Source organism: Mauremys reevesii, linkage group 4, assembly GCF_016161935.1.
Source record: "Mauremys reevesii isolate NIE-2019 linkage group 4, ASM1616193v1, whole genome shotgun sequence".
Lineage (NCBI taxonomy): Eukaryota > Metazoa > Chordata > Testudines > Geoemydidae > Mauremys > Mauremys reevesii.
In genome coordinates, this window is record NC_052626.1 from 120,495,168 (window position 1) to 120,522,185 (window position 27,018).

General features: G+C 47.5%; 1 protein-coding gene across 2 annotated transcripts in view; it reads right to left on the reverse strand.

The window, feature by feature from the left end:
• Nucleotides 1–6,529: 6,529 nt before the first annotated feature.
• KLHL12 (kelch like family member 12) overlaps nt 6,530–27,018 on the reverse strand; it is a 75,656-nt gene continuing 55,167 nt past the window's right edge. For both annotated transcript variants that reach the window (XM_039535880.1, XM_039535879.1), the window contains 4 exons: nt 26,256–26,414; nt 25,137–25,235; nt 8,699–8,885; nt 6,530–8,126 (listed from right to left, as the gene is read on the reverse strand). In XM_039535880.1, the coding sequence (XP_039391814.1) occupies nt 8,000–8,126; nt 8,699–8,885; nt 25,137–25,235; nt 26,256–26,414 (572 nt within the window). In that variant the 3' untranslated portion in view covers nt 6,530–7,999. The remainder of the gene's footprint in view (nt 8,127–8,698; nt 8,886–25,136; nt 25,236–26,255; nt 26,415–27,018) is intronic.

A 27,018-nucleotide genomic window follows, 5' to 3' on the forward strand; every position in this document is an offset into this window, starting at 1 on the left:
GGTGCAGCAGGAAAGTTAAACTGGCAGGAGGAGCATCACACCATATACCTCTGTAGCGTAGACAAACCCTCAATTTCTTACACAATGTATCCTTAAGCGGCAGTTCTGATTCCTAACATACACGAGGGCTTTTTGCTCCCCACACCTATCCAGAAAGTGGGACTCTACAACCCCACATTTGAACATTAGCAATCCAGGAAATGCTGAATTAAGGGCTGCCCACACTCTTCTACTGATATCACCAATCACTGATAGCTGGGGGAGACGCTTACAAAAACCAGGAATGCAAAGTTTAAGTGACACTTTCCACATGTCCTTAACTCTGTCCCCTTTGAGCCCTGCCTTGAAGAATCCCTCAGGAAGACCACAGTACTGCACCCTTCCCTTCATCTTGGAGTTGTGCCGGGCAGAGATAATGGAAGGTTTGGTTAAGGAGGACTAAGGCATTGTTATATTGCCAGTTTCTATTTCCCTCCCCTGCGTGAGATGCTGGGACAGAACAACACACGCACACCTACCCAGAAGAGGTGCAGCAGAACAGACAACTGGATTCAGCCAGACTGCAGAATGCCTTTGAAAGCCCAAACAGTTCAGCAGCATTTTCATTCCATTCTCTGCAGAAAACTGCGCCCTTGATTTCACAAATGTGCAACACCCAACATGTTGAAATAAAAGCATTTAGCCACCATTCTACTCTTGCTAAGGCAGTAGCTGAAGCAATGTCTGATGACCCAGTTGCCGTTTCATTAGTCAAGGGAAAAAGACAGGCCAGGTCATGAAAGATCTGATTTTCCAGAGCTCAGCACCTGAAACTGGAGCCTGACTGTCAAATGGAAGCTGAGCTCTGGGCCAGATTAGCAAAAGTGTTCATCTCCTACTGTGACCTCAGCTAGGACCTAACATGCTGAGTTCTGGAAACCTGGCCTCCGGGATTTGTCTAGGCTAGAATTTGTGGCCCTGTTGCAACTCAATTAATTACCAATTAATGCAAGTTAACTAATAGGCCTCTAAATGCTAGTCTAGATACTTCACAAAGGTCTGTTGCGGGAGTCAAAAGTTTAAGGTTTGGCCTGGGGGTCTGTGATAAAGGTGCTTTCACAAAATACAGCACAGAGGTGGCTTTTAAAAACCAAATTACTATATATACTTGTTCATAAGCCAAATATTTTTGGTAAAGAAGTGAAGCATCAAAGAGCGGGGGTCAGCTTATAAACGGATCTACACCAAAATTTGATGATTTTAAACACTATGGAATTATTGAATATCTAATACACTGTTGTTTTGTTTACTTGGAGTATCCGCAGGCACAGAGACCCTCAGCTCCCTGTGGCCGTGGTTCGCCGTTCCCAGTCAATAGGAGCTGCAGGAAGTGGCTGGGAATGGCTCAGCGCAGCTAGAGGGAGCTGAGGGGATCCATGCCTGCGGACGCTCCAGGTAAACAAAACGTCCGAACCCACCAGCAGCTTACCCTGACTAGCCAGGAGCCAAAGTTTGCCGCCCATTTATTGATGTCAATACTGCAGCCTTTTAAAGTTGCAAAGGCTTTGTTTAGTGGACTAGATTGGCTTGAAATGAATACTAAAAGAGCAGTGCTGCAGATCTGCATGATATTTGCCTCATGCATTTCACAAAATGCTATGCCTTACAAGCCAATCAGAAAAAAACCCATGAACAATAGTACTATAGCACTGGTGTCAGTCTGCTAGTGTGTAATTTGATCTCTTCATGCATTTCTGCCAATGGACCTCGTAAGTCTCGAGAAAATATGAAAATATAACATACCGAATCGATGGAATTGCTAATAAAATGTAAATAGCCTGTTATCACTACAGACATGCCAATCTACAGGGCTGCTTTGAAATAAACAAAGAACAATAATAATTTAACAGTGATAAAGCTGGTGACATTCCTATATAAAGTCCTAAAAAATCTATAACTATAATAATCTATTTTCATACTAGTATTTAAAATGAACGGTGAAATAAAAAGAAAACGGTCTGCTTATCACGCAGCGTTCAAACTTAAAGTTGTTGAACATGCAGAAGCAAACAATAATTGCGCCACTGCTCATGAATTCTGTATCAATGAGAAGCAAGTAAGAGAATGGTGAAAAAATAAAACACTAAAAGACATGCCAAGAAGCAAGAAAAAACATCCAACAAAGTGTGCTTCCTTTCCTGAGCTAGAAAAATATCTCAATAATTGGGTTGTTGAATGACGACAAAATAGGTACATTGTCACTAGAACTGGAATTCGTCTGTGTGCTCTGCAAATGTTGAAAGACAACAAATACAAGTCAGTAAAGCTGTCAATGTTTGTCGCATCAGCAGGTTGGAGTACTCGCTTCATGAACTGTCATAGTCTCAGTCTTCGTCGGCGAACAAAGACAGCACAAAAGCTGCCGAGAGATCTGGAAGAAAAAAATCGAATCTTTCCAAAGGTTTATTATAAAATATCGAAAGGAATATGCATTTGAACGGTCACAAATAGCAAATATGGACGAAACACCGATGACATTCCATCTTCCGAGCAACAGAACGGCAACCGGTGTTGGTGAAAAAAGTTTTAATTAAAACCACTGGCCATGAAAAAATCCATTTTATGGTGGTTTTATTGTGTTTGGCAAATGGATCAAAGCTCCCGCTTGTTATTTTTAAAAGAAAAACCTTACCTAAAAACATGAAATTTCCTGCTGATGTAATCGTACGTGCACACGAAAAGGGATGGATGAAAGTGGGACTATTGAATGGCTGGAGAAGTGTGGAATAAGAGACCAGGAGCACTTTTCAAGAAACCTGCTATGCTCGTTTGGGACATGTTCAGGGCACACAGGATGGATGAGGTGAAAAATGTGGCCAAAAATATTAAAACTACTTTGGCTGTAAAACCTGGTGGCTTAACTTCAGTTTTTGATGTCTGCCTGAACAAACCCTTTAAAGACAGGCTACGCAAAATGTGGTCTGAATGGATGTGCTCGGGCATGGTGAAGTTGACAAAAGGCGGGAATCTTATGAAATCCGAAATCAATCTGATCGCTCAGTGGGTCAAGGACGCGTGGATGAAATCCTCGGAAATGACAGAAAAATCATTTTGGAAATGCTGTATCAGCAATGCACTCAATGGGTCAGAAGATGATGCCATATTTGATGATGACACAACAGAGACTGATGATAAAAAGGAATCTGAGTCTGAAGATGACACTGCTGACATCTACGATGACAATGCAGGTGCAGCTGTGACTGTAGCCGAGTTTAGTGAACTGCTTGGTGAATCAGAGACTGATTCAGACTTTGAAGGATTTTAAGACTTTTTAAAGTCTCATATTGTTCTAAGGTACTTATTTAAATATCCATTTGCTGATTTTAAATACTGACTGTAATTTTGAAGGTGAATAAATATTAGTTCAGTTATTATAACAACAGGTTTTTCGTTAGATTACATTAAATAATTCTGGCAAAACTTTTGAGCGTTTCTTGTGATGCCAAGTTTTAAAATATAGCAGGGGTTGGCAAACTTTGTCTCCTGGCCTGTCAACGTAAGCCGCTGGCGGGTGGGAGGTTTTGTTTACTTGGAGCGCCTACAGGCACAGAGTCCCTCAGCTCCCAGTGGCCGCGGTTTGCCGTTCCCAGCCAATGGTAGCTGTGGGAAGTGGTGTTACTTCCCACAGCTCCCATTGGCTGGGAATGGCAAACCACGGCCATTGGGAGCTGAGAGGCTCCGTGCCTGTGAACGCTCCAGGTAAACAAAACGTCCAGGCCCACTAGTGGCTTAGCCTAATGGGTCAGGAGCCAAACTTTGCCAACCCCTGAAATATAAGGACAGCTTATGAAAGGGTCATACAGTTTTTGCTATTTTTACCTATCCATCTTGGGGGGTCGGCTTATAAACGAATGGCTAATGAACAAGTATATAGGGTAACTAGTTTGATTGGGTTAATGTGACTTGACACATCCCTTTCCATGTTAGCTTTGTCCTGACTAGGATTTAAAGGTGTGATGATAGCGTGCCTTAGCTGATGTCTCCTAACACTCACCCTACACTCTGGTGGAAACAGGGCAGTGTGGATTTCAGCATGCACTACACTGGGCGAGTTGATGTTTGGCTCCCCCAGGCTCCAATATGCACTATTTAGCACGTATGAAAGTAAGCCTCACCCCTTCTAAACTGGAGTTGTAAAACACGTTTGTTAGAAGTTATTAGCTAACACAAAAAAACACCTTTTATCCCAGTCTAGACATACCAGAGATTAGCCTCTACAGTGGCATCACTGCCAAGTTTTGTTCATCTTTATGTGGAACATCTAATGTAAATATAATACACTAATTTGCATATGTGAAAATAATTTGCATATAACCATAATTTCACCTTTACAAAAACGGCCTGGATTTAGTGCTGGTGAAGGCATCATCTATTTGACAGCACTGCTGAGCCTTCATTCTTCTCCATGCTGTCAAGCCAGCAGGCCTCACCACTAATCTGGAGATGGATGATGTTTCTGCTAACGGGGTAGCGAGGAGATCGGTGGTAATAGACAGCCCATTCGATAATTATTTTTTCAGAACTATAACGTAACCAGTTTGTCAGCTAGGTAGTTTTTACACAGTGTTGGTGTAACTGTGGTGGGCCCAGGATATTGGACAGACAAGGTGGGGGAGGTGATATCTTTTATTGGACCAACTTCTGTTGGTGAGAGAGACAAGCTTTCAAGCTTACACAGAGACTTCTTCACCAAGAAGAGTGCGGTGTAAGCTCAATAGCGTGTCCCTCTCACCAACAGAAGTTCAAAAAAATATCACTTCACCCACCTTGTCCAGCTAGTTTTTAATCCATTTAGTATGTGCTGCTTTGAGTTTGTTCAGTGCTATTTTTAAATCAGAATTCCATACAGTAGCCAGTCAAAAACATGAGTCTAAATATATCACACTTACCTTTATCAACCAAATTTGTAATTTCATCAAAAAACAGTATCAAGTTTGCTTGGCAAGATCTATTTTCCACAAAACCATACTGAATGGCCTGAATTATGCTGCCATTCTTTAATTGTTTACTGACTGCATCCAACCTCAGCTTTTCCATTATTTTACCAAGGATCGATGTTAGGCTAACCACATTAGAGTTACCTGGGTTGTCCCATTTACCCTTTTAAACCCTGATACTACATTGCCCCCCCCCTTTTTTTTTAAAAAGCAGTCCTCTGAAACTTCTGAAACAGTCCAAGATTTTAAAAATTCCACATCAATGGTCAAGAGAACTCCTAAGCCAACTCTTTTAAAACTCTTGGGTGCAAGTTATCCAGTTTGCTGATTTAAGAATGCTTAACTTTAACTGCTGCTGTTTAACATCCTCCCCAGTTGCTGTTGGAACAGAGTATTTCATTATCACTGTAAGGTGTGAAATCATCATCTAGCTTCTTTGGAAACAGAGAAGAAATATTTATTGAGCACTTCTGCCTTTTCTCAATCAATATACACAATTTTACCATCTCCATCACTAATCAACCTAGACTATTGTTAGGATTTCTTTTATTTGTGATATATTTAGCAATGCCATGCCCCTCCAGCAAATACAACCTTTACAATACAGCTCTTCCTAGAAAGGTCCCCTATAACCTGGTTTAGGCCCTGTTATTTCATTCGTTGGAATAGCCTGGGAACTCTCAGAAGTCTCTCTCCTCATGCCAGTAACTCATAGGAGGTTTGGCTTAGGGCATTTCCTATTTACTGCTCTGGGGTCCTGCATGCAGTTATGGAAATAGTTAGTGCTTCCCAGTGAGTACTGGATAGGGCTCCTGTTTGGATCTTATTCCTGCATGGGAGCTCACACTTCATCAGAAAGGCATTTCCTCATATACTCATTGCTTAGGAGGAGGGCTAGAGAGTGGTCCAGCCAGTACCTCTGCTCTCCCCTTAATGCAGAGAGGGTCAGTACTGCAGGAAACCTGCATGTTTAAAATCCAGAAAACATGAGGAGACAATGTTTGCAAGGGAACTAAGTCACAAGCAAGAGGATTGCAGGAGCGCCCTCAACCCAGGACCAGGATCACTGAAGGATTTGGTGAGGGTGGGGAGGGAGGCACTGAGGGTATTTTGCAATTACACCATTGGCAAGAAAGCAAATACAAGCTGCTGTTTTCAGGCTCAACAGGAAATACAACACACAACAAGCGGTGCCTCACCCCACTAGCTCAAAAGTAACACATTTCTCAATCTCCATCTAGATTAGATGTTCCATGAATCACATAAATGTCCAATCCTTTCCTGAATCCTCCTAAATTGGACTCAAATCGATTTGGCAGCAGCAAATTCTTCTAGACCTCCTATCTCCAAAAGATGTTTGTAACACTGACCACAATGGACAGGACACATCTATTAAGAACCACTCACCCAGGCTTGTAAACTGCAGGTCAAAAAGTCACAACTAAAGAGAACTTCAACATGGATGACTAACTCGTCTAATGAGGGTCTTTTAAGGCAACTATACAGGTGTATCCCCAACATAGCCCTTAAATGCATGTCTAGAGGGCAGAGAACAAACTACAGATATTTTATTTTTGATACTTTCACTAAAAAGATACATAGGAAATGAAACACAAAACATGTGATAGGAACAAATGGAGGAATTCAGAGTGTTGGCTGAAAGTGCATCATTAACTCCTTCTACCGTGTCCCTGGTCCCACCCCATCCCCGAAGCACAGAATCAACAGCACACAAAAAGAGCACCACCACCCAAAACCCAGACATTGTGGGAGGCTTGGCAGGAGTGACTGGGGCTTCTGGTCTTTGATCCAAAGATGTAAGATGGGCTGAAGGGGAGGGCAGTCTAGCAAGCCAATGGATGAAGCTGCATTATTTGCAGCTTCAGCTGTGGAGCTTGGACTGTATGTTTTGTACACAGAATTATGGGCATGAGAAGACCAAGGAAGTAAACAGCTGAGAGTAAAGGCATGAAAGGGGTTTGAAGTGCCAGTTCTAAATGCCTTGTGTCTTGAGGCAGGGAATGGTTCTTATTCAGTAGTACATGTACGTTCTAAATTGATCCTGAGTCCTGTCTACCCTCCCATGTCTCAGTCATCAAGGGATCTGCTGGTTCCACTTGTTCTGCACGATGACAAACACTAACAGGGTTGTGGTGAGCAGCAGAGTGAGGTTTCTGCTGCCAGAAAAAGCTCTCACTCCCAAGACAAGTCCATCAATCTTCTTGAAGAAAATTCGACCATGTTAAACACATTATTCTCACCTCTTCCAGTCTGTTTCCAGTAGGCAGACTGGGATACTGCAGTCTTGCCAACACCCCAATCTCCGCTTCTCCCTCCTTCACTATTACCTGGAGTGCCAGCCTTTCTCCTCCTTCACCACATCTGGGTCTCAGTAGTTGAAAGCATTAGTGTGCGAATTCTGTCGTTTGTACACAGGTCCATGTATAACCTGCAGGTGTAGCTCCAGTGTAGCGCATACTGGCAATCATCTGCATGGAAGTGCACTTGGTACATGGAACACTTAGCTTTAAACATTTAGTTTGTATGAGAATCTGAAGCTGGTACATCAAGAACAGTTTGGATTCCACCCTCAAACACGCAGGCAGCTCAGAGCTGCCAGTGACCCTGCAAGGACTGCAGGTGCAGAGGTGACTGTCAGATCAGCTGTAAGTACGTATCTTCCTAAACATTCATTAGGCTGGCTGACCAGCCAAAGCTCCAAGCATATCTGCTGTGTTGATAAAGTTAGCTGTTGGGATGGCAGGTTGGCAAAGGATGCAACTTCTCCTGACACACTCAAGTACCTTTTTCTAGCTTCACACAGAGCTCCTGATTTCAAGTGGCTGCTGGGGAGATGTCTTTGTCCACACAACGTATTTCAAGCAGCACAGAAAGAATGCTGCACTGGTGCCTGCAGTCCCTGCATCCCCAGCTATCAGGAGCAGTCCCTGCAAACCACGTGAGACTCTCCTCCTTCAGCCTGTCCTTCTTAAGGAGTTTCTCTCACCTGGGCTTCTCCAAAGTCACTTCTCCCGAAGGACACAAACACCAGCATCACAACGCTGTGTCCCCAGTGAGGTCACCACTTCCCAGCTGTCAATGATAGGATCATAGCACTCAATGCTGCTCAGCAATGAGTTGCCATCATACCTGCAAAGGACAGAGGGTACAGGTGAGCAATGACTTCTGAGAGGGAGAGAGGGGAGTACGGAGCCCTGGGTGGGAGCTTAAGGAGTTACCCTGGGCATTCGAAGGCCCAAAATGCTGCTAAAGTTCTGTGTACAGGGAAGGAGGGCTGAATTAAGATCAGTACAGCAGTTCCAGAGCACCTCTCCCACTATCTCCCTGGCCAGCTCAACAGCGTCCCAGCACATGGCGCTGCTTGTTTAATTCACTATGGTGATACCATGGCCTGTCATTCTTTGGGTGCGCCAAAAGGGAAATACATGGAGAGCCCCTGTTTTGAAGCTCTACTGCAGGATCTGCATTCACTGCACTAAACTTACTTGCTGGCTATTAGTTTGCTTAGTGACAACAAACCACTCCCCCTCCCCCAGCCTGGGTTGGACGCTCCCTGCTAATACATTTTAAACATGGCTGTCCTCGTCTGCACTAAGGATTAAGTCTTGTTTAGCAGCGTGTTAGAGGACTCCTTTCCTACCACCAAACAAGTTCCCAGTGTAGACAACCCCTCAAAGACCAGCAAGACCCACCCTTCTTACCCAGCTATTGCATACAGTCGTCCCCTCAGCACGGTGGCACCCACGTAGCAACGAGGCGTTGTCATACTCGTCACAGTAGTCCAGGAATCAGTGCGAACGTTATAGGCTTCCACAGAGGAAAGATGCGCTGTCCCATCAAACCCACCAACAACGTAAATGTGATCGTTCAACAACGCTACTCCTGCTCCTGGAAGGGGAAGGGGAGTTACGCTGAGCAACAGTGACCAGCACACGATTATCACTGCAGCTAGGCTGGATGGAAAGCACTCTCTCCATAACTGCAACTCTATGGCAGGGATGCTACTGCACTTAACAGTGATGGAAAGGACATTTCTTACTTGCTTCAACTTTCTGCAAAATAGATTGTTAGGGTTCAAGTGTTTCCTGATTGTTCTTACCTCAAAGGAGACAATTCAGTGAAAGTTTGGTAAACTTTGTGGTTTTCATTCATCCATCCAACTGAAAAAAAGATAGTTACTCACCTTTGTAACTGTTGTCTTCAAGATGTGTTGCTCATATCCATTCTAATTAGGTGTGCGTGCGCTGTGTGCACGGCCGTCGGAGGAACACCCGGTGGATTGGCCGCGGAGCCCCCTGGAGTGGTGCCTTCATGGCGCTGGATATATACCCTGGCCAACCCAGCGCCCCCTCAGTTCCTTCTTGCCAGCTACTCCAATAAAGGGGAAGGAGGGCAGGTTTGGAATGGACATGAGCAACACATCTCGAAGAACAACAGTTACAAAGGAGAAGGGATAGCTCAGTGGTTTAAGCACTGGCCTTCTAAACCCAGGGTCGTGAATTCAATCCTTGAGGGGACCATTTAGGGATCAGGGTACCCTGTCAGGGACAGTACTTGGTCCTGCTAGTGAAGGCAGGGGACTAGACTCCATGACCTTTCAAGGTCCCTCCCAGTTCTATGAGATAGGTATATCTCCATATATGATATTATTATTAAAGGTAAGTAACCGTCTTTTCTTCTTCGAGTGCTTGCTCATATTGATTCCAATTAGGTGACTCCCAAGCCTTACCTAGGCAGTGGGGTCGGAGTGAAGTACCGTGGATTGTAGGATCGCCCTACCAAATGCTGCATCATCTCTGGCTTGTCTAACGATGGCATAGTGTGAGGCAAACGTATGCACTGAAGACCAAGTAGCAGCTCTGCAGATCTCCTGGATTGGCACCTGGGCCAGGAAGTCTGCCGACGAGACTTGAGCCCTTGTGGAGTGAGCAGTGAGATGCGGGGGTTGGGATCCCGGCCAGATCATAAGCAAGCAAAAATACATGATGTGATCCAAGAAGAGATGCACTGGGAGGAGACCAGAAGACCCTTCATCCGGTCTGCTACCGCGATGAAGAGCTGTGTCGTTTTCCGGAATGGTTTCATACATTCAGTGTAGAAGACAAGAGCCCTACGAACACTGAGGGAGTGAAGCCGTTGTTTTCCTGACTATTGGCATGAGGTTTTGTGAAGAAAACCAGGAGGAAGATATCCTGATTGATATGAAAAGTTGATACCATCTTGGGAAGAAAGGCAGGGTGAGGTTGTAGCTGCACCTTATCCATATGGGAAGATTGTGTAAGGTGGTTCCAATGTAAGAGCCTTGAGCTCAGAGACCCGCCTCGCCAAAGTGATCGCAACGAGGAAAGCTGTTTTCCAAGAGAGGTACAAAAGGGAACATGTGGCCAAAGGTTCAAACGGGGGTTCCATAAGTCTGGAGAGGACCAAGTTGAGGTCCCACGTGGGTATAGGCTGCTGTACCTGTGGATATAGATGATCCAGGCCCTTGAGGAACCTACCAACCATGGGGTTGGCGAAGACAGATCGCCCATTCGCTCCCAGGTGGAAAGCTGAGATGGCTGCCAGGTAAACTCTGATGGATGATATCACCAAGCCCTGCTGTTTTAGTTCCAGGAGATAGTCTAGAATGAGAGGCACGGACACTTGGAGGGGAAGCATGTTGTGGAGAGAGCACCAGCATGAGAATCGCTTCCATTTAGCCATATACGTAGCTTGAGTGGAAGGTTTCCTGATGCTCAACAGGACCTGATGCACCAAACGAGAACAGAGAAGTTCAGAGTGGCTCAGCCATGCAGCATCCATGCCATGAGGTGGAGGGACCGCAAGTCGGGGTGACAGAGGTGGCCGCGATCCTGCGTGATCAGGTCCGGAAAGAGAGGCAGCAGAATCGGGGTGTCCACCGAAATCTCTAAAATCGTGGTGTACCAATGCTGCCTGGGCCACACTGGGGCGACCAGAATCAGTCGTGATCTGTTCCTGTGCGCCTTGATCGGGACCTTGTGTACAAGGGGAAACGGTGGGAAAGTGTACAACAACCTGCTCGTCCACGGGAGTAGGAAGGCGTCTGTGAGCAAGCCCGGGGAGTGGCCCTGGAGGGACTTCCAGTTGCTGGGACTTCCAGTTGCTGCATGAGGCAAACAGGTCAACCTGGGGAAACCCCCACTTTAGGAAAATGGGGTGGATGACATCGGGTTGGAGTGACCACTCATGGGATTGGAAGGACCTGCTGAGGTGGTCCAACAACGTGTTCTGGACCCCTGGGAGAAACAATGCCACCAGGTGAATGGAATGGGCTATGCAGAACTCCCAGAGTCGAATGGCCTCTTGTCAGAGGGGGGAGGAACGAGCCACCCCTTGCTTGTTGATGTAGAACATGGCCGTGGTGTTGTCTGTGAGGACCACCACACAATGACCATGCAACCGCTCCCAAAAGGCTTGTCATGCAAGATTCACTGCCATCAGCTCCCGTACATTGATATGGAGAGAGAGATCGGATGGGGCCCATAGACCTTGCGTCTGGATGTCCCCAAGGTGGGCGCCCCATCCCAGGGCTGACACGTCCGTGATGAGGGACAAGGAGGGTTGAGGGGTGTGGAAAGGGACTCCTTCGCATACCACCCTTGGGTCTAGCCACCATTGGAAGGAGGCCAGGACCCTTTCCAGAACAGTGACCACCAGGTTCAGGCTGTCTTGACCTGGGTGGTAGACAGATGCCAGGGAGGCCTGAAGCGGTCGGAGCCGAAGTCTAGCATGTCTGGTCACGTATGTGCAGGAAGCCATATGACCCAGGAGACTCAGGCATGTTCTTGCCGTTGAGGTTAGGAACCTCTGAAGGCTCTGGATGAGGCCCGTCAGAGTGTGGAAACGCGCGTCCGGCAGGAGGGCTTGGGCACGCATGGAATCTAGGATTGCCCCGTTCAATTCTATTCTATTCTCTGGGTTGGTTCTAGAGTCGACTTCGCCACACTGAAGAGAAGACCTAACGGAGAAAATGTGTCCATGACCACTTGAACGTGGGATTGCACCTGTTCTTTGGTGTGACCTTGGATGAGCCAGTCATCGAGATATGGGTATACCTGTATCCGTCTCCGACGAAGAGAGGCTGCCACAACTGCCATACATTTGGTGAACACCTGGGAGGCCGTGGAAAGGCGGAACGGAAGGACCGTCAACAGGTAGCGTTCGCGGTTGACAACAAAGCGTCTGTGTGCCGGATGGATTGCTCTGTGGAAATATGCGTCCTTCATGTCGAGGGCGGCATACCAGTCTCCAGGATCCAGGGAAGGTATAATGGTACCCAAGGAGACCATGCAGAACTTAATGAATTTGTTGAGTCCGCGCAAGTCCAGAATAGGCCGAAGCCCGCCCTTTGCCTTGGGTATTAGGAAGTAACGGGAGTAAAACCCCTTGTCCCTTAGTTCTCTTGGAACATCTTCAATTGCCCCCATGGATAAGAGTGTTTGAATCTCCTGAATGAGGAGTTGCTCGTGAGAAGGGTCCCTGAAGAGGGAAGGGGAGGGAGGGTGGGGAGAAAGAAAATTGGACAGAGTATCCCCTTTCCACTGTGCGAAGAACCCAATGGTCCGTGGTTATACGGGACCAAGCACAGTGGAAATGGGATAAACAATTCAGGAAGGGTGGGGTAGGATCCTGACCGAGGTCCGGTACATCATCCAGTACATCGAACATCCCTTCAAAAGTTTTGCTGAGGGCTTGGAGGGGCCTTGGGCGGGTTGGTGGTTGGAGGGTTTCCTCCTGGTATTGCACCCCCGCCTCCTATAGAAGTCCTGCCTCGGCCGAGGATAGGAGCTTTGGGGCTGAGGCTTAAATGGCTTCCGCTGGGTAGCCGGTGTGTGCATCCCCAGCAATCACATTATGGCCCTTGAGTCCTTAAGGCTCTGAAGCCTCGTGTCAGTTTTGTCTGAAAACAGGCCCTCTCCATCAAAGGGGAGATCATGTAATGTTTGCTGAAGCTCCAGTGGTAAGCCAGAAGCTTACAGCCAAGATATATGTCTCATTGCAATGCCCGAAGAGAGGGTCCAAGCAGCAGAGTCTGCGGTGTCCAACAAGGCCTGTAATGAGGTCCTCGCCACCGTCTTGCCCTCTTTCACCAAGGCTCCAAACTTCTCTCTCAACTCCAAAGGAACCAGCTCCTTGAACTTTAACATGGAGTTCCAAGAGTTATAGTTGTATTGGCTCAGGAGCACCTGCTGGTTTGCGATCTGGAGCTGAAGACCGCCTGAGGAGTAAACTTTGCGCCCAAATAAATTGAGGCGTTTGGCCTCTTTTGATTTGAGTGCTGGGGCTTGCTGACCATGGCACTCCTTCTCATTCACTGAGGCTACCACCAGTGAAAAAGGCTGTGCATGTGTGTACAGATAGTCATATCCCTTGGAGGGGACGAAGTACTTCCGCTCCACCCCTTTAGCAGTTGGAGGAATGGACATGCGTATTTGCCAGATTGTTCTGGCCATGGTCTGAATGGTCCAGATGAGCGGTAGGGCCACCCTGGATGGAGCCTCTGCGGACAAAATGTCAACCACAGGGTCCTCCACCTCTAGAACCTCCTCCGCTTGGAGGTTCATATTCTGCACCACCCTACATAAGAGGTCCTGGTGGGCACAGTGGTCTATTGGGGGGGGACCCGAAATAGCAGTGCCTGCCACTGCCTCATCAGGTGAGGAGGAGGAGGAGGCCACAGGAGGAAGAGGATCATCTGGGCCCTCTTGGTCAGCTGTGTCTCGGAGTCCTGAGCCCGCGATCTCAGCGTCCGGATCCAGAAGCGGGGTTGGAGAAGGGTCTGGAGCCTGGATGGACAACGCCCTGGTTTCCATGCCCCCAGGAGCAAGATGGCTGACAGAGGCCTCTGGCACCCGCGGCTCGGAAGGGGCTGAATGAAGCCCCTGACGGAGCACCCTGGGCCTGGTGGTACGCCCACGACATCCAAAAGGGCCACTGAATAGACCCTTGGACTGGACCTTGTCCCTGTGCCTGCCAATAAGCAGCCCCTGAATTCAGACGTGATCCAAGTGGCAGCGGTCTGACAGACGCGACCCCGCATCTGACTCTGTCGAATGAGAGGCAGAGGGCGATGGCCACGGTGGTGCCGAGTGGGTCTGCGCTGAGTCGCGTCAAAGCGATGGAGATTGGTACCACGAAGATGGAAAGCAATGCCGCGAGGGGGAGAGGTGCCGTGACCTAGATTCGTGCCGGGGTCTGGACCTGTGCCAAGATCTGGACCTAGACCTCGACGGTGATAGTCGTTGGGAGTGGCGTCTGGACCGAGAATGGTGTAAAGACCGGTGCCGGGAGTCTGATCAGTGCTGCGAGTACAACCGGTGCCCTGAAGGAGAGCGGTGCTGGGACTGTGAGCGAGGTCGGGACTGCGAGTGGTGTTGGGAGCAGGAATGGTGCCGAGAGCAGGAACAGTGCTGTGGCTCAACCGACAGTGCCAGGTGGATAAAAGCCGGCTTGCCCCGGGATGGGACCACACGAGCAGCCTTTCTCTGCTGAGGGGATGTCGACGCTGTCATACCAATCAGATCCCTTGCAGCCGCAAATGTGTCTGGAGTCGATGGCAACTGGACTTCAACCACGCTATGTGTCGGGGAGTCCAGACTCACTGGCTCCGCTCTCAGTGCCGGAATCAATGGTGCCGAAGTCGGCACTTGTGCCCCTGGTCGCTCCTTTATGGGATGCGGCGCCGAGGGTGGGTCCAGGGAAGCTGGTGTCTGCTGAGGTGGGCCAGCATTTACTGGTCTATAGTGCCGCTTCTGACCAGGTGAGTGCGAGCGGTGCCAGACCGATGATGCCGGCTGCGGTGACAGGGAACGCCGGTGCCGTGGGTCTCTATCAGAGTCTGACTGCGGTGCAGTTCCTACTGTTGCCATCGGGGTGCTGCGCACCGAAGCGCTTGGTGCTGGGTCTTGGCACGGTGCTGGAGGTTGAGGGCTAAGAGCCACCTCTATGAGGAGCTGTCGCAAAACGAAAGTCCCACTCCTTTTTAGTCCAGGGCCAAAAACCTTTGCAGATCCTGCACTTCTCGGTCTGATGAGACTCCCCCAGACACTTTAGGCAAGAGTCATGGGGGTCGCCTGTTGGCATGGGCTTGGAGCAGGACACGCAGGGTTTAAAGCCCAGAGCCTTGGGCATGAGCCCAAGCTACCGGTGGGGAGGAGGGAAGATCCCTGCCAACCCGCTAAATAGAACTATTTATACTATACTATATAAAAACTAATTATACTAACTATAAACTATTAACACTGTTCAGAGGAATAACGCTAGGGAGAGTGGAGAGCAGCAAAGCCGGGCTCCACAGTTCCAACGACCGTCACGGGTGGTAAGAAGGAACTGAGGGGGCGCTGAGTCGGCAGGGGTATATATCCAGCACCATGAAGGTGCTACTCCAGGGGGCTCCACGACCGACCTACTGGGTGTTGCTAGGGTAAAAGTTCACCAACGGCCATGCATGCAGCGCACACACACCTAATTGGAATCAATATGAGCAAGCACTCGAAGAACAACAACTGGATTTCTCTGCTTTTAGTGGACAGTTTGGGCAATATGCATGAGGAGGGGGCAGGGCACTGGGGTCAGGCTGCAGACAGAGCTGAAGCAATAGCTCTAAACATGCTCGCCCAACTCAAGGGTGCAGAAAGGTTTAAACCCAATTGAACTGCCGTGATTCTACTGAGTGTGTGGGAGGCCATGCTGGGGACTCAGTACAGAGGAGTAGTTTGATGGCCGTACAAATGATATGCACACATAGGTCTAACCCCTGCACAGTGAATGCATTCATCTCTGGCTGCTACTCAGCTCATTGGCTGTAGTGGGGAGAAGGCAACTGCTCTGTACCAAGCTGGGGATGGAATTCCTTTACCCCATCCCTCTTAGACCTTCTTCACCCAGCCAGGCAATATCTGGCTCTAAGGACATGAACCTGTCATCAGCCTCAGTGATGTGGTGGCACTGAAGCACAGCAGAATTAAAATCCCACCTTGCTCCAAAATGACCATACCTATTGGATAAGGTCAAAGTTACCCTTTCCCTGGGATGTGGTTTACTGGTAACTCAAACAACAGAAAATAAACCTCACCCTAAACTCTTTCCCAGCCTTATTGTTCCTAGCCACACTACCTTTCAGATCTGGTGCAGCTGTGAAGCACCTACCACACTGGGCCAGCAGAATGTGCTCAGTAACTTTATGCAGGGTTCTAAATCCTGCTAAGAGTGAAGGTTAACAGCTGAGCCCTGGATAGAGTCATAGATTCCAAGGCCAGAAAGGACCACTGTGATCATCTAGTCTGACCTCCTGTAAAACACAGGCCAAAGAACGTCCCCAAAAGAATTCCTGAGCACATCAGTTAAAAACATCCCTTCTTGATTTAAAAATGGTCAGTGATGGAGAATCTACCGTGACCCTTGGTCAGTTGTTCCAATGGTTAATTACCTGTTAACAGTGTATATCTTATTTCCAGTCTCAATCTGTATCTCTAGTCAGGGTTGTAAATACTGACACCTTGTTACAGTCAACACTATTAACTATTTTACTGCTGATCATCTTCACAGAAACAGCCAGCTACCCTGGGATTCTATTCTATACTCTATTATTTTATACTGCACTCACCACCATAGTATCCAAGAGCCTTCCAGTAATGCATTAAGCCATGTGACTATATATGTCACATGTTGTTTATTCTCTCATTTTCTCCCCATATGGAGAAGCACATGAAGTGGGGTATCTTGGGTTGGTAGCATCTATTATTTTTAAATATAGGTATACCTGTTGCTGTGTGCTTATAGTACAGAAAGCAAGGGGAAAGAACTCACAGAAAGTAGTGAGGTTTTTGATACTCCCCCAGGAACGTAGACTTTGTTCCATAGTCTCAGGCTACCCCAGACATGAGTTCTGTCTCCTGCAGAGAGGAGCTTTACTTTTATTGTTGAAAGTTCCATTGTGCCAGATGATTGTGTGGGAGAGTAAAAAACAGTCACCGATCTTTCGTAACTGTTGTTCTTCGAGATGTGTTGCTCATGTCCATTCCATTCTAGATGTGCACATGCCCATGTGCACAGTTGTCGGAGATTTCTGCCTTAGCGATATCCGTAGGGCCAGCTGTGGCGCCCCCTAGAGTGGCATTCCCATATATCAGGTGCCGCCGGCCCGGCGCCCTCTCAGTTCCTTCTTGCCGGCAACTCCAAAAGAGGGGTGAGAGGGCGTGAAATGGAATAGACATGAGCAACACGTCTTGAAGAACATCAGTTATGAAAGGTAGGTAACTTTTTTCTTCTTCGAGTGCTTGTTTATGTTGATTCCATTGTAGGTGACTTACAAGCAGTATCAACAGAGGTGGGCTCAGAGTTCACAGCTTAGCGGCTTGCAGTACTGCCCTACCAAAGCCAGTATTGTCCCAGGCCTGCTGGGTCAGCGCGTAGTGGGATCTAAAAGTGTGGACAGACGACCATGTGGCTGCTCTACAGATGCCATGGATAGGCACATGGGCCAGAAAGGCTGCCAAAGAGGCCTGCACCCTGGTAGAGTGGGCGGTGACAATAGCCGGGGATGGCATCTTCCCTCGGTCATAGCAGAAGCGAATGCAGGCAGTGATCCAAGAAGAAATTCTTTGAGTAGATAATGGGCGACCTTTCATCCTGTCGGACACTGCGATGAACAATTGCATCGACTTACGGAACGACTTGGTCCTATCCACATAGAAAGTCAGAGCCCTCCTAATGTCCAGGGCATGTAGCCTGCGCTCCTCTTCTGACTTATGCAGCTTTGGAAAGAAGACCGGTAAATAAATATCCTGGCTCCAATGAAACTGAGAGACTACTTTAGGAAGAAAAGCCGGGTGCGGCCTTAGCTGGACCTTGTCCTTGTAGAAGACCATATACGGCGGCTCTGAGGTGAGCACCTGAATCTCAGATACCCAGCAGGCCGACATCACTGCAACCAGGAACGCGACCTTCCAGGAGAGGAGAGAACAGGAAGCCAAGGGCTCAAAGGGAGGACCTGTGAGCTGAGACAGCACCAGATTCAAGTCTCATGGAGGGACAGTGTCTCTGACTTGTGGGTAGAGGCACTTCAAGCCTTTAAGGAATTGATATCCCAAGCAAAAACAGACCTACTCTGTAACGGCGGGTGGAAGGCCGAGATGGCTGCTAGAAAGACCTTGATCAATGAGAGGGACAAGTCCTGGAGCTTGAGATGCAGGAGGTAGTCAGAATAAGCTGCAGTGAAGCCCGCTCGGGACTAACAGCTTTGTCACCAATCCAACAGGTGAACCGTCTCCACTTGGCCACGTAGTTCGCTCTGGTGGAGGGCTTCCTACTTCCCAACAGAATAGGCTGAACCTCTGCCGAGCACTGCTGCTCCTGCACGTTTAACCACACAGCAGCCAGGCTGTCAGATGCAGTGCCGGCAGGTTGGGGTGCAGAAGACTGCTCTGTGGTTCTGGGACAACATGTCTGACCTGAGCGGTAGCTGGAACAGGGTTGCTACCGAGGCCCAAGAGGGTGCTGAACCAGTGTTGTTGCCCTGTCCTGCTTGATCTTCATGAGAATCTTGGGAAGCAACAGTACTGGAGGGAAGGTGTACATCAAAGCCCCCGACCATAGGAGCAGAAAGACATCAGACAGGGCTCCTCTGTCCCTGCCCCCAACTGAGCAGAAGACATGGTACTTCCTGTTCTGCCTGGAAGCGAACAAGTCCACCTGGGGAATTCCCCACCTGTGGAAGATGGAGCTGACCACCTCTGGATGAAGGGTCCACTCATGGCGAGACAAGAACGTCCTGCTGAGGCGATCTACCAATGGGTTCTTGGACCCCGGAAGGTGAGCGGCTACAAGATGGATGATGTACTGTAGACAGAAGCCCCAGAGCCAGAGGGTTTCCTGGCAAAGGAACCCTGCCTGTTGATATAGAAAACTGTAGCCACGTTGTCCGTCAGGACCTGTACCACCCTGTCTTGTAATATGAGGTAGAAAGGCCTGGCAGGCCAGTCAGACCGCCCTGAGTTCCCTGACATTGATAAAAAGGAAACGATCTTGACTGGACCAATGGCCTTGAGTGTTGAGATTGCCGAGGTGGGCTCCACAGTCCAGGCCCAAGGCGTCAGAGACAGGGGTCACCGATGAGGATGGCAAAGAGAACACCTTCCAACACCGACGCGGGATCCTGCGGCCAGATGAGGGACACCAGGACGCTGTCCGGAATCCTGACCACCCTACCAGTTGGGGACGTAGACTGACACCAGCCACACTGAACCGGTCTGAAGTGGAGTCGTGTGTGCCAGACCATGCAAATACATGCTGCCTTGTGGCACAGCAGCCTCAGGCACACGTGGGTGGTGGTGAGGGGTGGGCCTGCAGGCCTGCAATAAGGTCCGACATGGCCTGGAACTGAGTCTCAGGGAGGAAAGCCCTGGCCCGATTGAAGTTGAGGACCGAACTGATGAACTCTATGTGTTGTACAGGGGTTAAGGTTTCCTTTGTCTCATTTATTATAAACCCCAGGTCACAACAAGTGGAACAGACCAGGTTGAGATGCCTCCGCACCTGACCCAGAGACCAGCCCTTTATCAACCAGTCATCGAGGTACAGGTATATTTAGACTCCCTGAAGTCTCAGGTAAGCAACAACTGGTGCTACACATTTTGTGAATATCCTTGGGGCCGACGAAAGACCAAAGGGCATTGCTGTAAACTGAAAATGATGCCCTCCCATGATTTGAGGACTTCAATAACTCAGACATAGGTTAGGGGTTTGTTACAGGAGTGGGTGGGTGAGATTCTGTAGCCTGCATTGTGCAGGAGGTCAGACTAGATGATCATAATGGTCCCTTCTGACCTTAAAGTCTATGAGTTTATGACGCACCTGTGCCCCAGGAAGATGGAAATATGGAAGTATGCATCCTTTAAATCGAGGGCGGTGTACCAGTCTCCTGGATCCAGGGAGGGATTGATGGAGGCCAGGGAGACCATGTGGAACTTCAACTTCTGGAGTGACTTGTTGAAGTGACGCAGGTGGGTCTGAGGCCTCCTTTTGCCTTCAGAAATAGGAAGTAGCAGGAGTAGAATCCTCTGCCTTCCACATTCCGAGGAACCTTTTCCACTGCCCCCAGGTGAAGGAGGTCTTTGACCTTCTGAACAGGGAGTTGCTTGTGAGAAGGGTCCCTGAAGAGGGACAAGGGAGAAGTGGGAGGGGTGGTCAGCTGTGAACTGCAAGGTATAACCAGAGGAAACCATACCTAGTACCCACTGGTCCAAGGTGACACGGAGGCGGTTGAGGAAAGGGAGGGTTGGATCCAGTACAGTGGCTGGAGCTCTGTCCTCGAGCACACTCTCAAAATGACTGCTTATGGTCTCCCTGACTTGTGGGAGGGTCAGGTTGAGCAGGCAGACGGGAAGAGGACGGGTAATGCCTCTTAGGCACTTTGTCCTTGTTCTTTCTCCTGTAGGAGTCAGACCTAGGAGCCCCCCAGGACCTAGACTGCGTCTGAGGAACATAAGAACGGCCGTACTGGGTCAGACCAAAGGTCCATCTAGCCCAGTATCCTGTCTACCAACAGTGGCCAATGCCAAGTGCCCCAGAGGGAGTGAACTTAACAGGTAACGATCAAGTGATCTCTCTCCTGCCATCCATCTCCATCCTCTGACAAACAGAGGCTAGGGACACCATTCGTTACCCCATCCTGGCTAATAGCCATTAATGGACTTAACCTCCATGAATTTATCCAGTTCTCTTTTAAAACGCTGTTATAGTCCTAGCCTTCACAACCTCCTCAGGTAAGGAGTTCCACAAGTTGACTGTGCGCTGTGTGAAAAAGAACTTCCTTTTATTTGTTTTAAACCTGCTGCCTATTAATTTCATTTGGTGACCCATAGTTCTTGTATTATGGGAATAAGTAAATAACTCTTCCTTATCTACTTTCTCCACATCACTCATGATTTTATATACCTCTATCATATGCCCCCTTAGCCTCCTCTTTTCAAAGCTGAAAAGTCCTAACCTCTTTAATCTCTCCTCATATGGGACCCATTCCAAACCCCTAATTATTTTAGTTGCCCTTCTCTGAACCTTTTCTAGTGCCAGTATATCTTTTTTGAGATGAGGAGACCACATCTGTACGCAGTATTCAAGATGTGGGCGTACGATCGATTTATATAAAGGCAATAATGTATTCTCCTTCTTATTCTCTATCCCCTTTTTTATGATTCCTAACATCTTGTTTGCTTTTTTGACCGCCTCTGCACACTGTGTGGACATCTTCAGAGAACTATCCACGATGACTCCAAGATCTTTTTCCTGGTTTGTTGTAGCTAAATGAGGCCCCATCATATTGTATATACAGTTGGGGTTATTTTTTCCAGTGTGCATTACTTTACATTTATCCACAATAAATTTCATTTGCCATTTTGTTGCCCAATCACTTAGTTTTGTGAGATCTTTTTGAAGTTCTTCCCAGTCTGCTTTGGTCTTAACTATCCTGAGCAGTTTAGTATCATCTGCAAACTTTGTCACCTCACTTTTTACTCCTTTCTCCAGATCATTTATGAATAAGTTGAATAGGATTGGTCCTAGGACTGACCCTTGGGGAACACCACTAGTTACCCCTCTCCATTGTGAGAATTTACCATTAATTCCTACCCTTTGTTCCCTGTCTTTTAACCAGTTCTCAATCCATGAAAGGACCTTCCCTCTTATCCCATGACAGCTTAATTTACGCAAGAGCCTCTGGTGAGGGAACTTGGGAAAGGCTTTCTGGAAATCTAAGTACACTATGTCCACTGTATCCCCCTTGTCCACATGTTTGTTGACCCCTTCAAAGAACTCTAATAGATTAGTAAGACATGATTTCCCTTTACAGAAACCATGTTGACTTTTGCCCAACAATTTATGTTCTTCTGTGTGTCTGACAATTTTATTCTTTACTATTGTTTCGACTAATTTGCCCGGTACTGACGTTAGACTTACCGGTCTGTAATTGCTGGGATAACTTCTAGAGCCCTTTTTAAACATTGGGGTTACATTAGCTATCTTCCAGTTGTTGGGTACAGAGGCCAATTTAAAGGACTGGTTACAAACCCTACTTAATAGTTCCGCAACTTCACATTTGAGTTCTTTCAGAACTCTTGGGTGAATGCCATCCAGTCCTTGTCAATGTCAAGTTTATCAATTAATTCCAAAATCTCCTCTAGTGACACTTCCTCAGATTTGTCACCTACAAAAGCCGGCTCAGGTTTAGGAATCTCCCTAACATCCTCAGCCTTGAAGACTGATGCAAAGAATCCATTTAGTTTCTCCGCAATAGCTTTATCATCTTGGCGCCAGAGTACGGGGTGCGGGTTCCGCCTCTGCTGCGGTGCCGTGCTCCGATTGTGGAACCGGCTGCACCTTGGCCGGTTTGTCCAATGTGGCCAGGGAGGGCTGGGAGTACTGGACTGACATCACCGGCACCCCCCATGGATTCCAGGACTGCCGCGGGGGGGGGGGGGGAGGAGAGGAGGAGACGGCCCCTGCTGTGTCGGCACTGCATCCAGTGCCGCCTGTCTCCTGCGTCGGAAGGGAGTCACCCTGCCTCGGTGACAGGCTGAGAAGTCATGGTCCAATCCTACGACTGCCCCTCCGGTGACCACGGCGGAGCCATTGTGGCCTGAGTGTGCCTACTGACCCTAGTAGGCGAGCAGCGGTGTGATGAGGAGTCTCTTGACTAACTAACATTATTAGCTAATTAACTATGAAACTATTTACAACCACAACTGGCAACTCAAAGGATAAACTGCTACTGTTCTTGCGAAGCAAGACAAGGCACTCAACCAACTGTCACAGGCGGTAAGAAGGAACTGAGAGGGCACACAGGGCCGGCATTGCCTGATATACTGCCGCATTGGAGCACCACTCCAGGGGGCACCACAGCCAGCCCTACATAGATACCACTAAAGCAGAAATCTATGACAACTGTGCATGTGGATACATGCACACCTAAAATGGAATCGACATGGGCAAGCACTTGTAGAAGAACCAGTATTCCCTTCCAAGCTATCCCAGAGTGGAGCAAATTATACTTGATACTAGGGCTGTCAGGAGATTTAAAAAAATCAATCGCACAATTAATTTAATTGTTAAACAATAATAGAATACCATTTATTTAATTTTTTGGGGATGTCTTCTACATTTTCAAATATACTGATTTGATTTACAACATAAAATACAAAGTGTACAGGGATCACTTTATATTTTTGATTACAAGTACATGCACTGTAAAAAACAAAATAAATAGTATTTTTAAATTCACTTAATACAAATACTGTAGTGCAATCTCTTTATCATGAAAGTTGAACTTACAAATGTAGAATTATGTACAAAAAATAACTACATTCAAAAATAAAACAATGTAAAGCTTTAGAGCCTTTAGAGCCACTCAGTCCTACTTCTTGTTCAGCCAATCAGACAAACAAGTTTGTTTACATTTACAGGAGATAATGCTGCCTACTTCTTGTTTACAATGTCACCTGAAAATAAGAACAGGCGTTCTCATGGCACTGTTGTAGCCAGCGTCACAAGATATTTACGTGCCAGGTGTGCTAAAGGTTCATATGTCCCTTCATGCTTCAATCACCATTCCAGAGGACATGCGTCCATGCTGAAGATGGGTTCTGCTCAATAACAATCCAAAGCAGTGCGGACCGATGCATGTTCATTTTCATTATCTGAGTCAGATGCCACCAGCAGAAAGTTGATTTTTTTTTTTTGGTGGTTTGGGTTCTGTAGTTTCCTCATCGGACTGTTGCTCTTTTAAAACTTCTGAAAGCATGCGCCACACCTCATCCCTCTCAGATTTTGGAAGGCACTTCAGATTCTTAAACCTTGGGTGGAGTGATGTAGCTATTTTTAGAAATCTCACATTAGTACCTTCTTTGCACTTTGTCCAATCTCCTGTGAAAATGTTCTTAAAACGAACATGTGCTGGGTCACCATCTGAGCCTGCTATAACATGAAATATATGGCAGAATGCGGGTAAAACAGAGCAGGGGACATACAATTCTCCCCAAAGAAGTTCAGTCACAAATTTAATTAATCACCATTTTTTTAAATGAGCATCATCTGCATGGAAGCATGTCCTCTGGAATGGTGACCAAAGCATGAAGGGACATACGAATGTTTAGAATATCTGGTACGTAACTACCTTGGCAACACCAGCTACAAAAGTGCCATGCAAACGCCTATTCTCACTTTCTGGTGACATAATAAATAAGAAGTAGGTAACAGTATCTCCCGTAAATGTAAACAAACTTGTTTGCCTTAGCGACTGGCTGAAAAAGAAGTAGGGCCGAGTGGACTTATAGTCTCTAAAGTTTTACACTGTTTTATTTTTGAGTGCAGTTATGTTAAAAAAAATAAATCTACATTTGTAAGTTACACTTTCATGATAAAGAGGCTGGGGTGGTGTAGTCAACCACTTTGATAATAGGTTCGGAAGAAGGGGCACCCTCCAATGGCTACACTGAATTCGACAATGAAATTGTCAGCCACTAAGGAGGTTTAGTGACTATGGAAGACAGAACCTTCATAGCAGATAGAGAAAATCCATGGAAACTTACTGCAAGATGAAATCAGAATGACAACTAACTTCATAACATTCAAAGCTGAATGTGAACACCCTCTTCACTCAGGTTCTCCCACACTAGCACCTTTGTGGTCACTTTAAAAAAACTAAAAAGCAAACCAAATATAAAACCCATCAGACCCCTAAGGTTGCCTTTTGGTGACCAGAAAGGAAGAAAGTGCACTGCTGATCTTTTTCATTTGTGGGAGGCATTCTGAAGTTAGGGTACTGAGTGCCTGATAGAGACAGAGGAACACTGCTGGCCAGGGCATATCTTGACCTGTCGTTTGGGAACAACACTGTCCCATTGGCATCAGGGCTATAATGGAGAGAGCAAGAAAAGCCTCATTGTGGAGCTAAGTCAACTGTCACCCAGGGCTGCGTAAAGACTGCTGCTAGGATCGCTGTGCATCTATAACAGTGCTAAGCCCCACAGGCCAGCAGATATACGATGGCCTCCAGGATATGAAGGCAGGCCAGAAATCATTGCTCTATTCAATCTAGCAGTGCACCCTGCATATCAGAGTTCTCACCTGAGCGCTTGGTGGCCATTGGGGTGACATTTGTCCAGTGTCCAGTGTGAGGGTCATACCTCTCTACAGAGTTCAGGATGTTCAGCCCATCATAGCCACCTGAAACAACATGGGAACAAACAGTGGGTTCAACCCCAATCACTGTTTCTGCAACGAGAACATTGCAATGCCTGTGTCTGCTCCATCCCAGATGGCTCTGGCTTAGTGACTCCTTGGCAGCGTGAGCAACACTACTCACAGCACCTTGCAAGGCTGAACAAAAGCAAACACAGAATCTAGCCTGCACCAGGCAGGGATCGAAGCTCTGGAGGCCACAGACAGGAGGGGCTGGGGATGACCTGAGGTGGAAGGCACAGGCAGCCATTTCAACTTTTTCAGGAAATTGTACACAGAGTGGCCATGTCACACTGCCTCAGCAGGGGAAGAACACTGTGCTACCAGCCCAGAGGGCAAGGAGAAGAAGGGAACAAGAGAAGGTTGGGAAACCTGGGATGGAGCAGTAAGTGAAAATGTAGCAGACAGCGCGAGACACGAGATTCCCCTAGAAGAGGACCATGACGAGGGTGGTCAGAAAACAAAGCCATGGCGCTGCCTTGACCAAGGGCCATGGAGAAGCATCCAAAGAATGAGCTCATTTAAGAGTTTAAAACCATTCTCCATCTGGGACTCACAACATTCAGTATGGGCAGCTGGGGCCTTCTGGCCTCCAGAGAGAGGAGCTGGAACACAAGCAGCTCAGAACAGGCCACTTCAGCCTTTCCATGTTCCAATGGCACCATAGCCAAAGCTACTCCCAGGAACTAGTTATCCCATAGCCTGCACATTCCAGCAAGCACACATCCCCCAACTTCCTCATATCTCAGCTGGCACATGGCCCAGCACACCTCCCATGGCTTCAGTACAAGCCATCAAAATGTCTCCTCAGCAGTGACTATGTGAGAAATCTGTCTGCTGACTGAGCTACCCAATATCTCAGGAGAGCGAAGTATACAACAACTGGGATTCTCTTTTAGGCTGTATTCTGCACATCCCAGGAGCCCGTTATAGATGGTATTTGCCCTGAATTCTGGGTGGAACACTAATACTTGCAGAATGCTGATGGATCCTAAGGTCACCTACCGAGGCAGTAGATAACACCATTAGCTACAACCAGTCCTGCTCCTTCCCGAGCTGTTTGCATGTCTCCCAGCATACTCCACTGATCAATATTTGGGTCATATCTTTCCATACTGGTGTGACGCCGGCTTCCATCAAAACCACCAGAAACGTAGATCATATCTGCAACATAATACAGGGAGCAGATTCAGAGAGACATGAATACACACACATGTCCTTCCCTCTCCAGCACTTCCCACCCTTTATACTATTTCATGCACACCATGTATGTGTGTCCCTGTGCACAGAAGAGGCTTAGGGTCACTTGGACACTGCCATTCATTGATGTTACATCAGCACTTCCTTAGAATGAATATTTAAAAGATGCAACACACTATGCTTGAAACCTGCTGCATAAATACCAGCCTAAAGGCCTTCCTTAGCTACATTCCCTCATACAGTTTTACTGAAAAATATCTACATGTATTGGTTATATTCAAATTGTTCACTGCAAATGACATTTCATCAAATGTTTAAAAACATGTTAAACTGCAGCAAATGAATCAATACAGGCCCCTGAAGGTGCTCCCAGCCGAGAGAGGGGGAATGGGGCCAATCTGTTAGCACTAGGCTGACCAGATGTCCCGATTTTATAGGGACAGTCCCGATTTTTGGGTCTTTTTCTTATATAGGCTCCTATTACCCCCCACCATCTGTCCCGGTTTTTCACACTTGCTGTCTGGTCACCCTAGTTAGCACCAGGTCCCAGCAGTGACTTCCAGCTGGG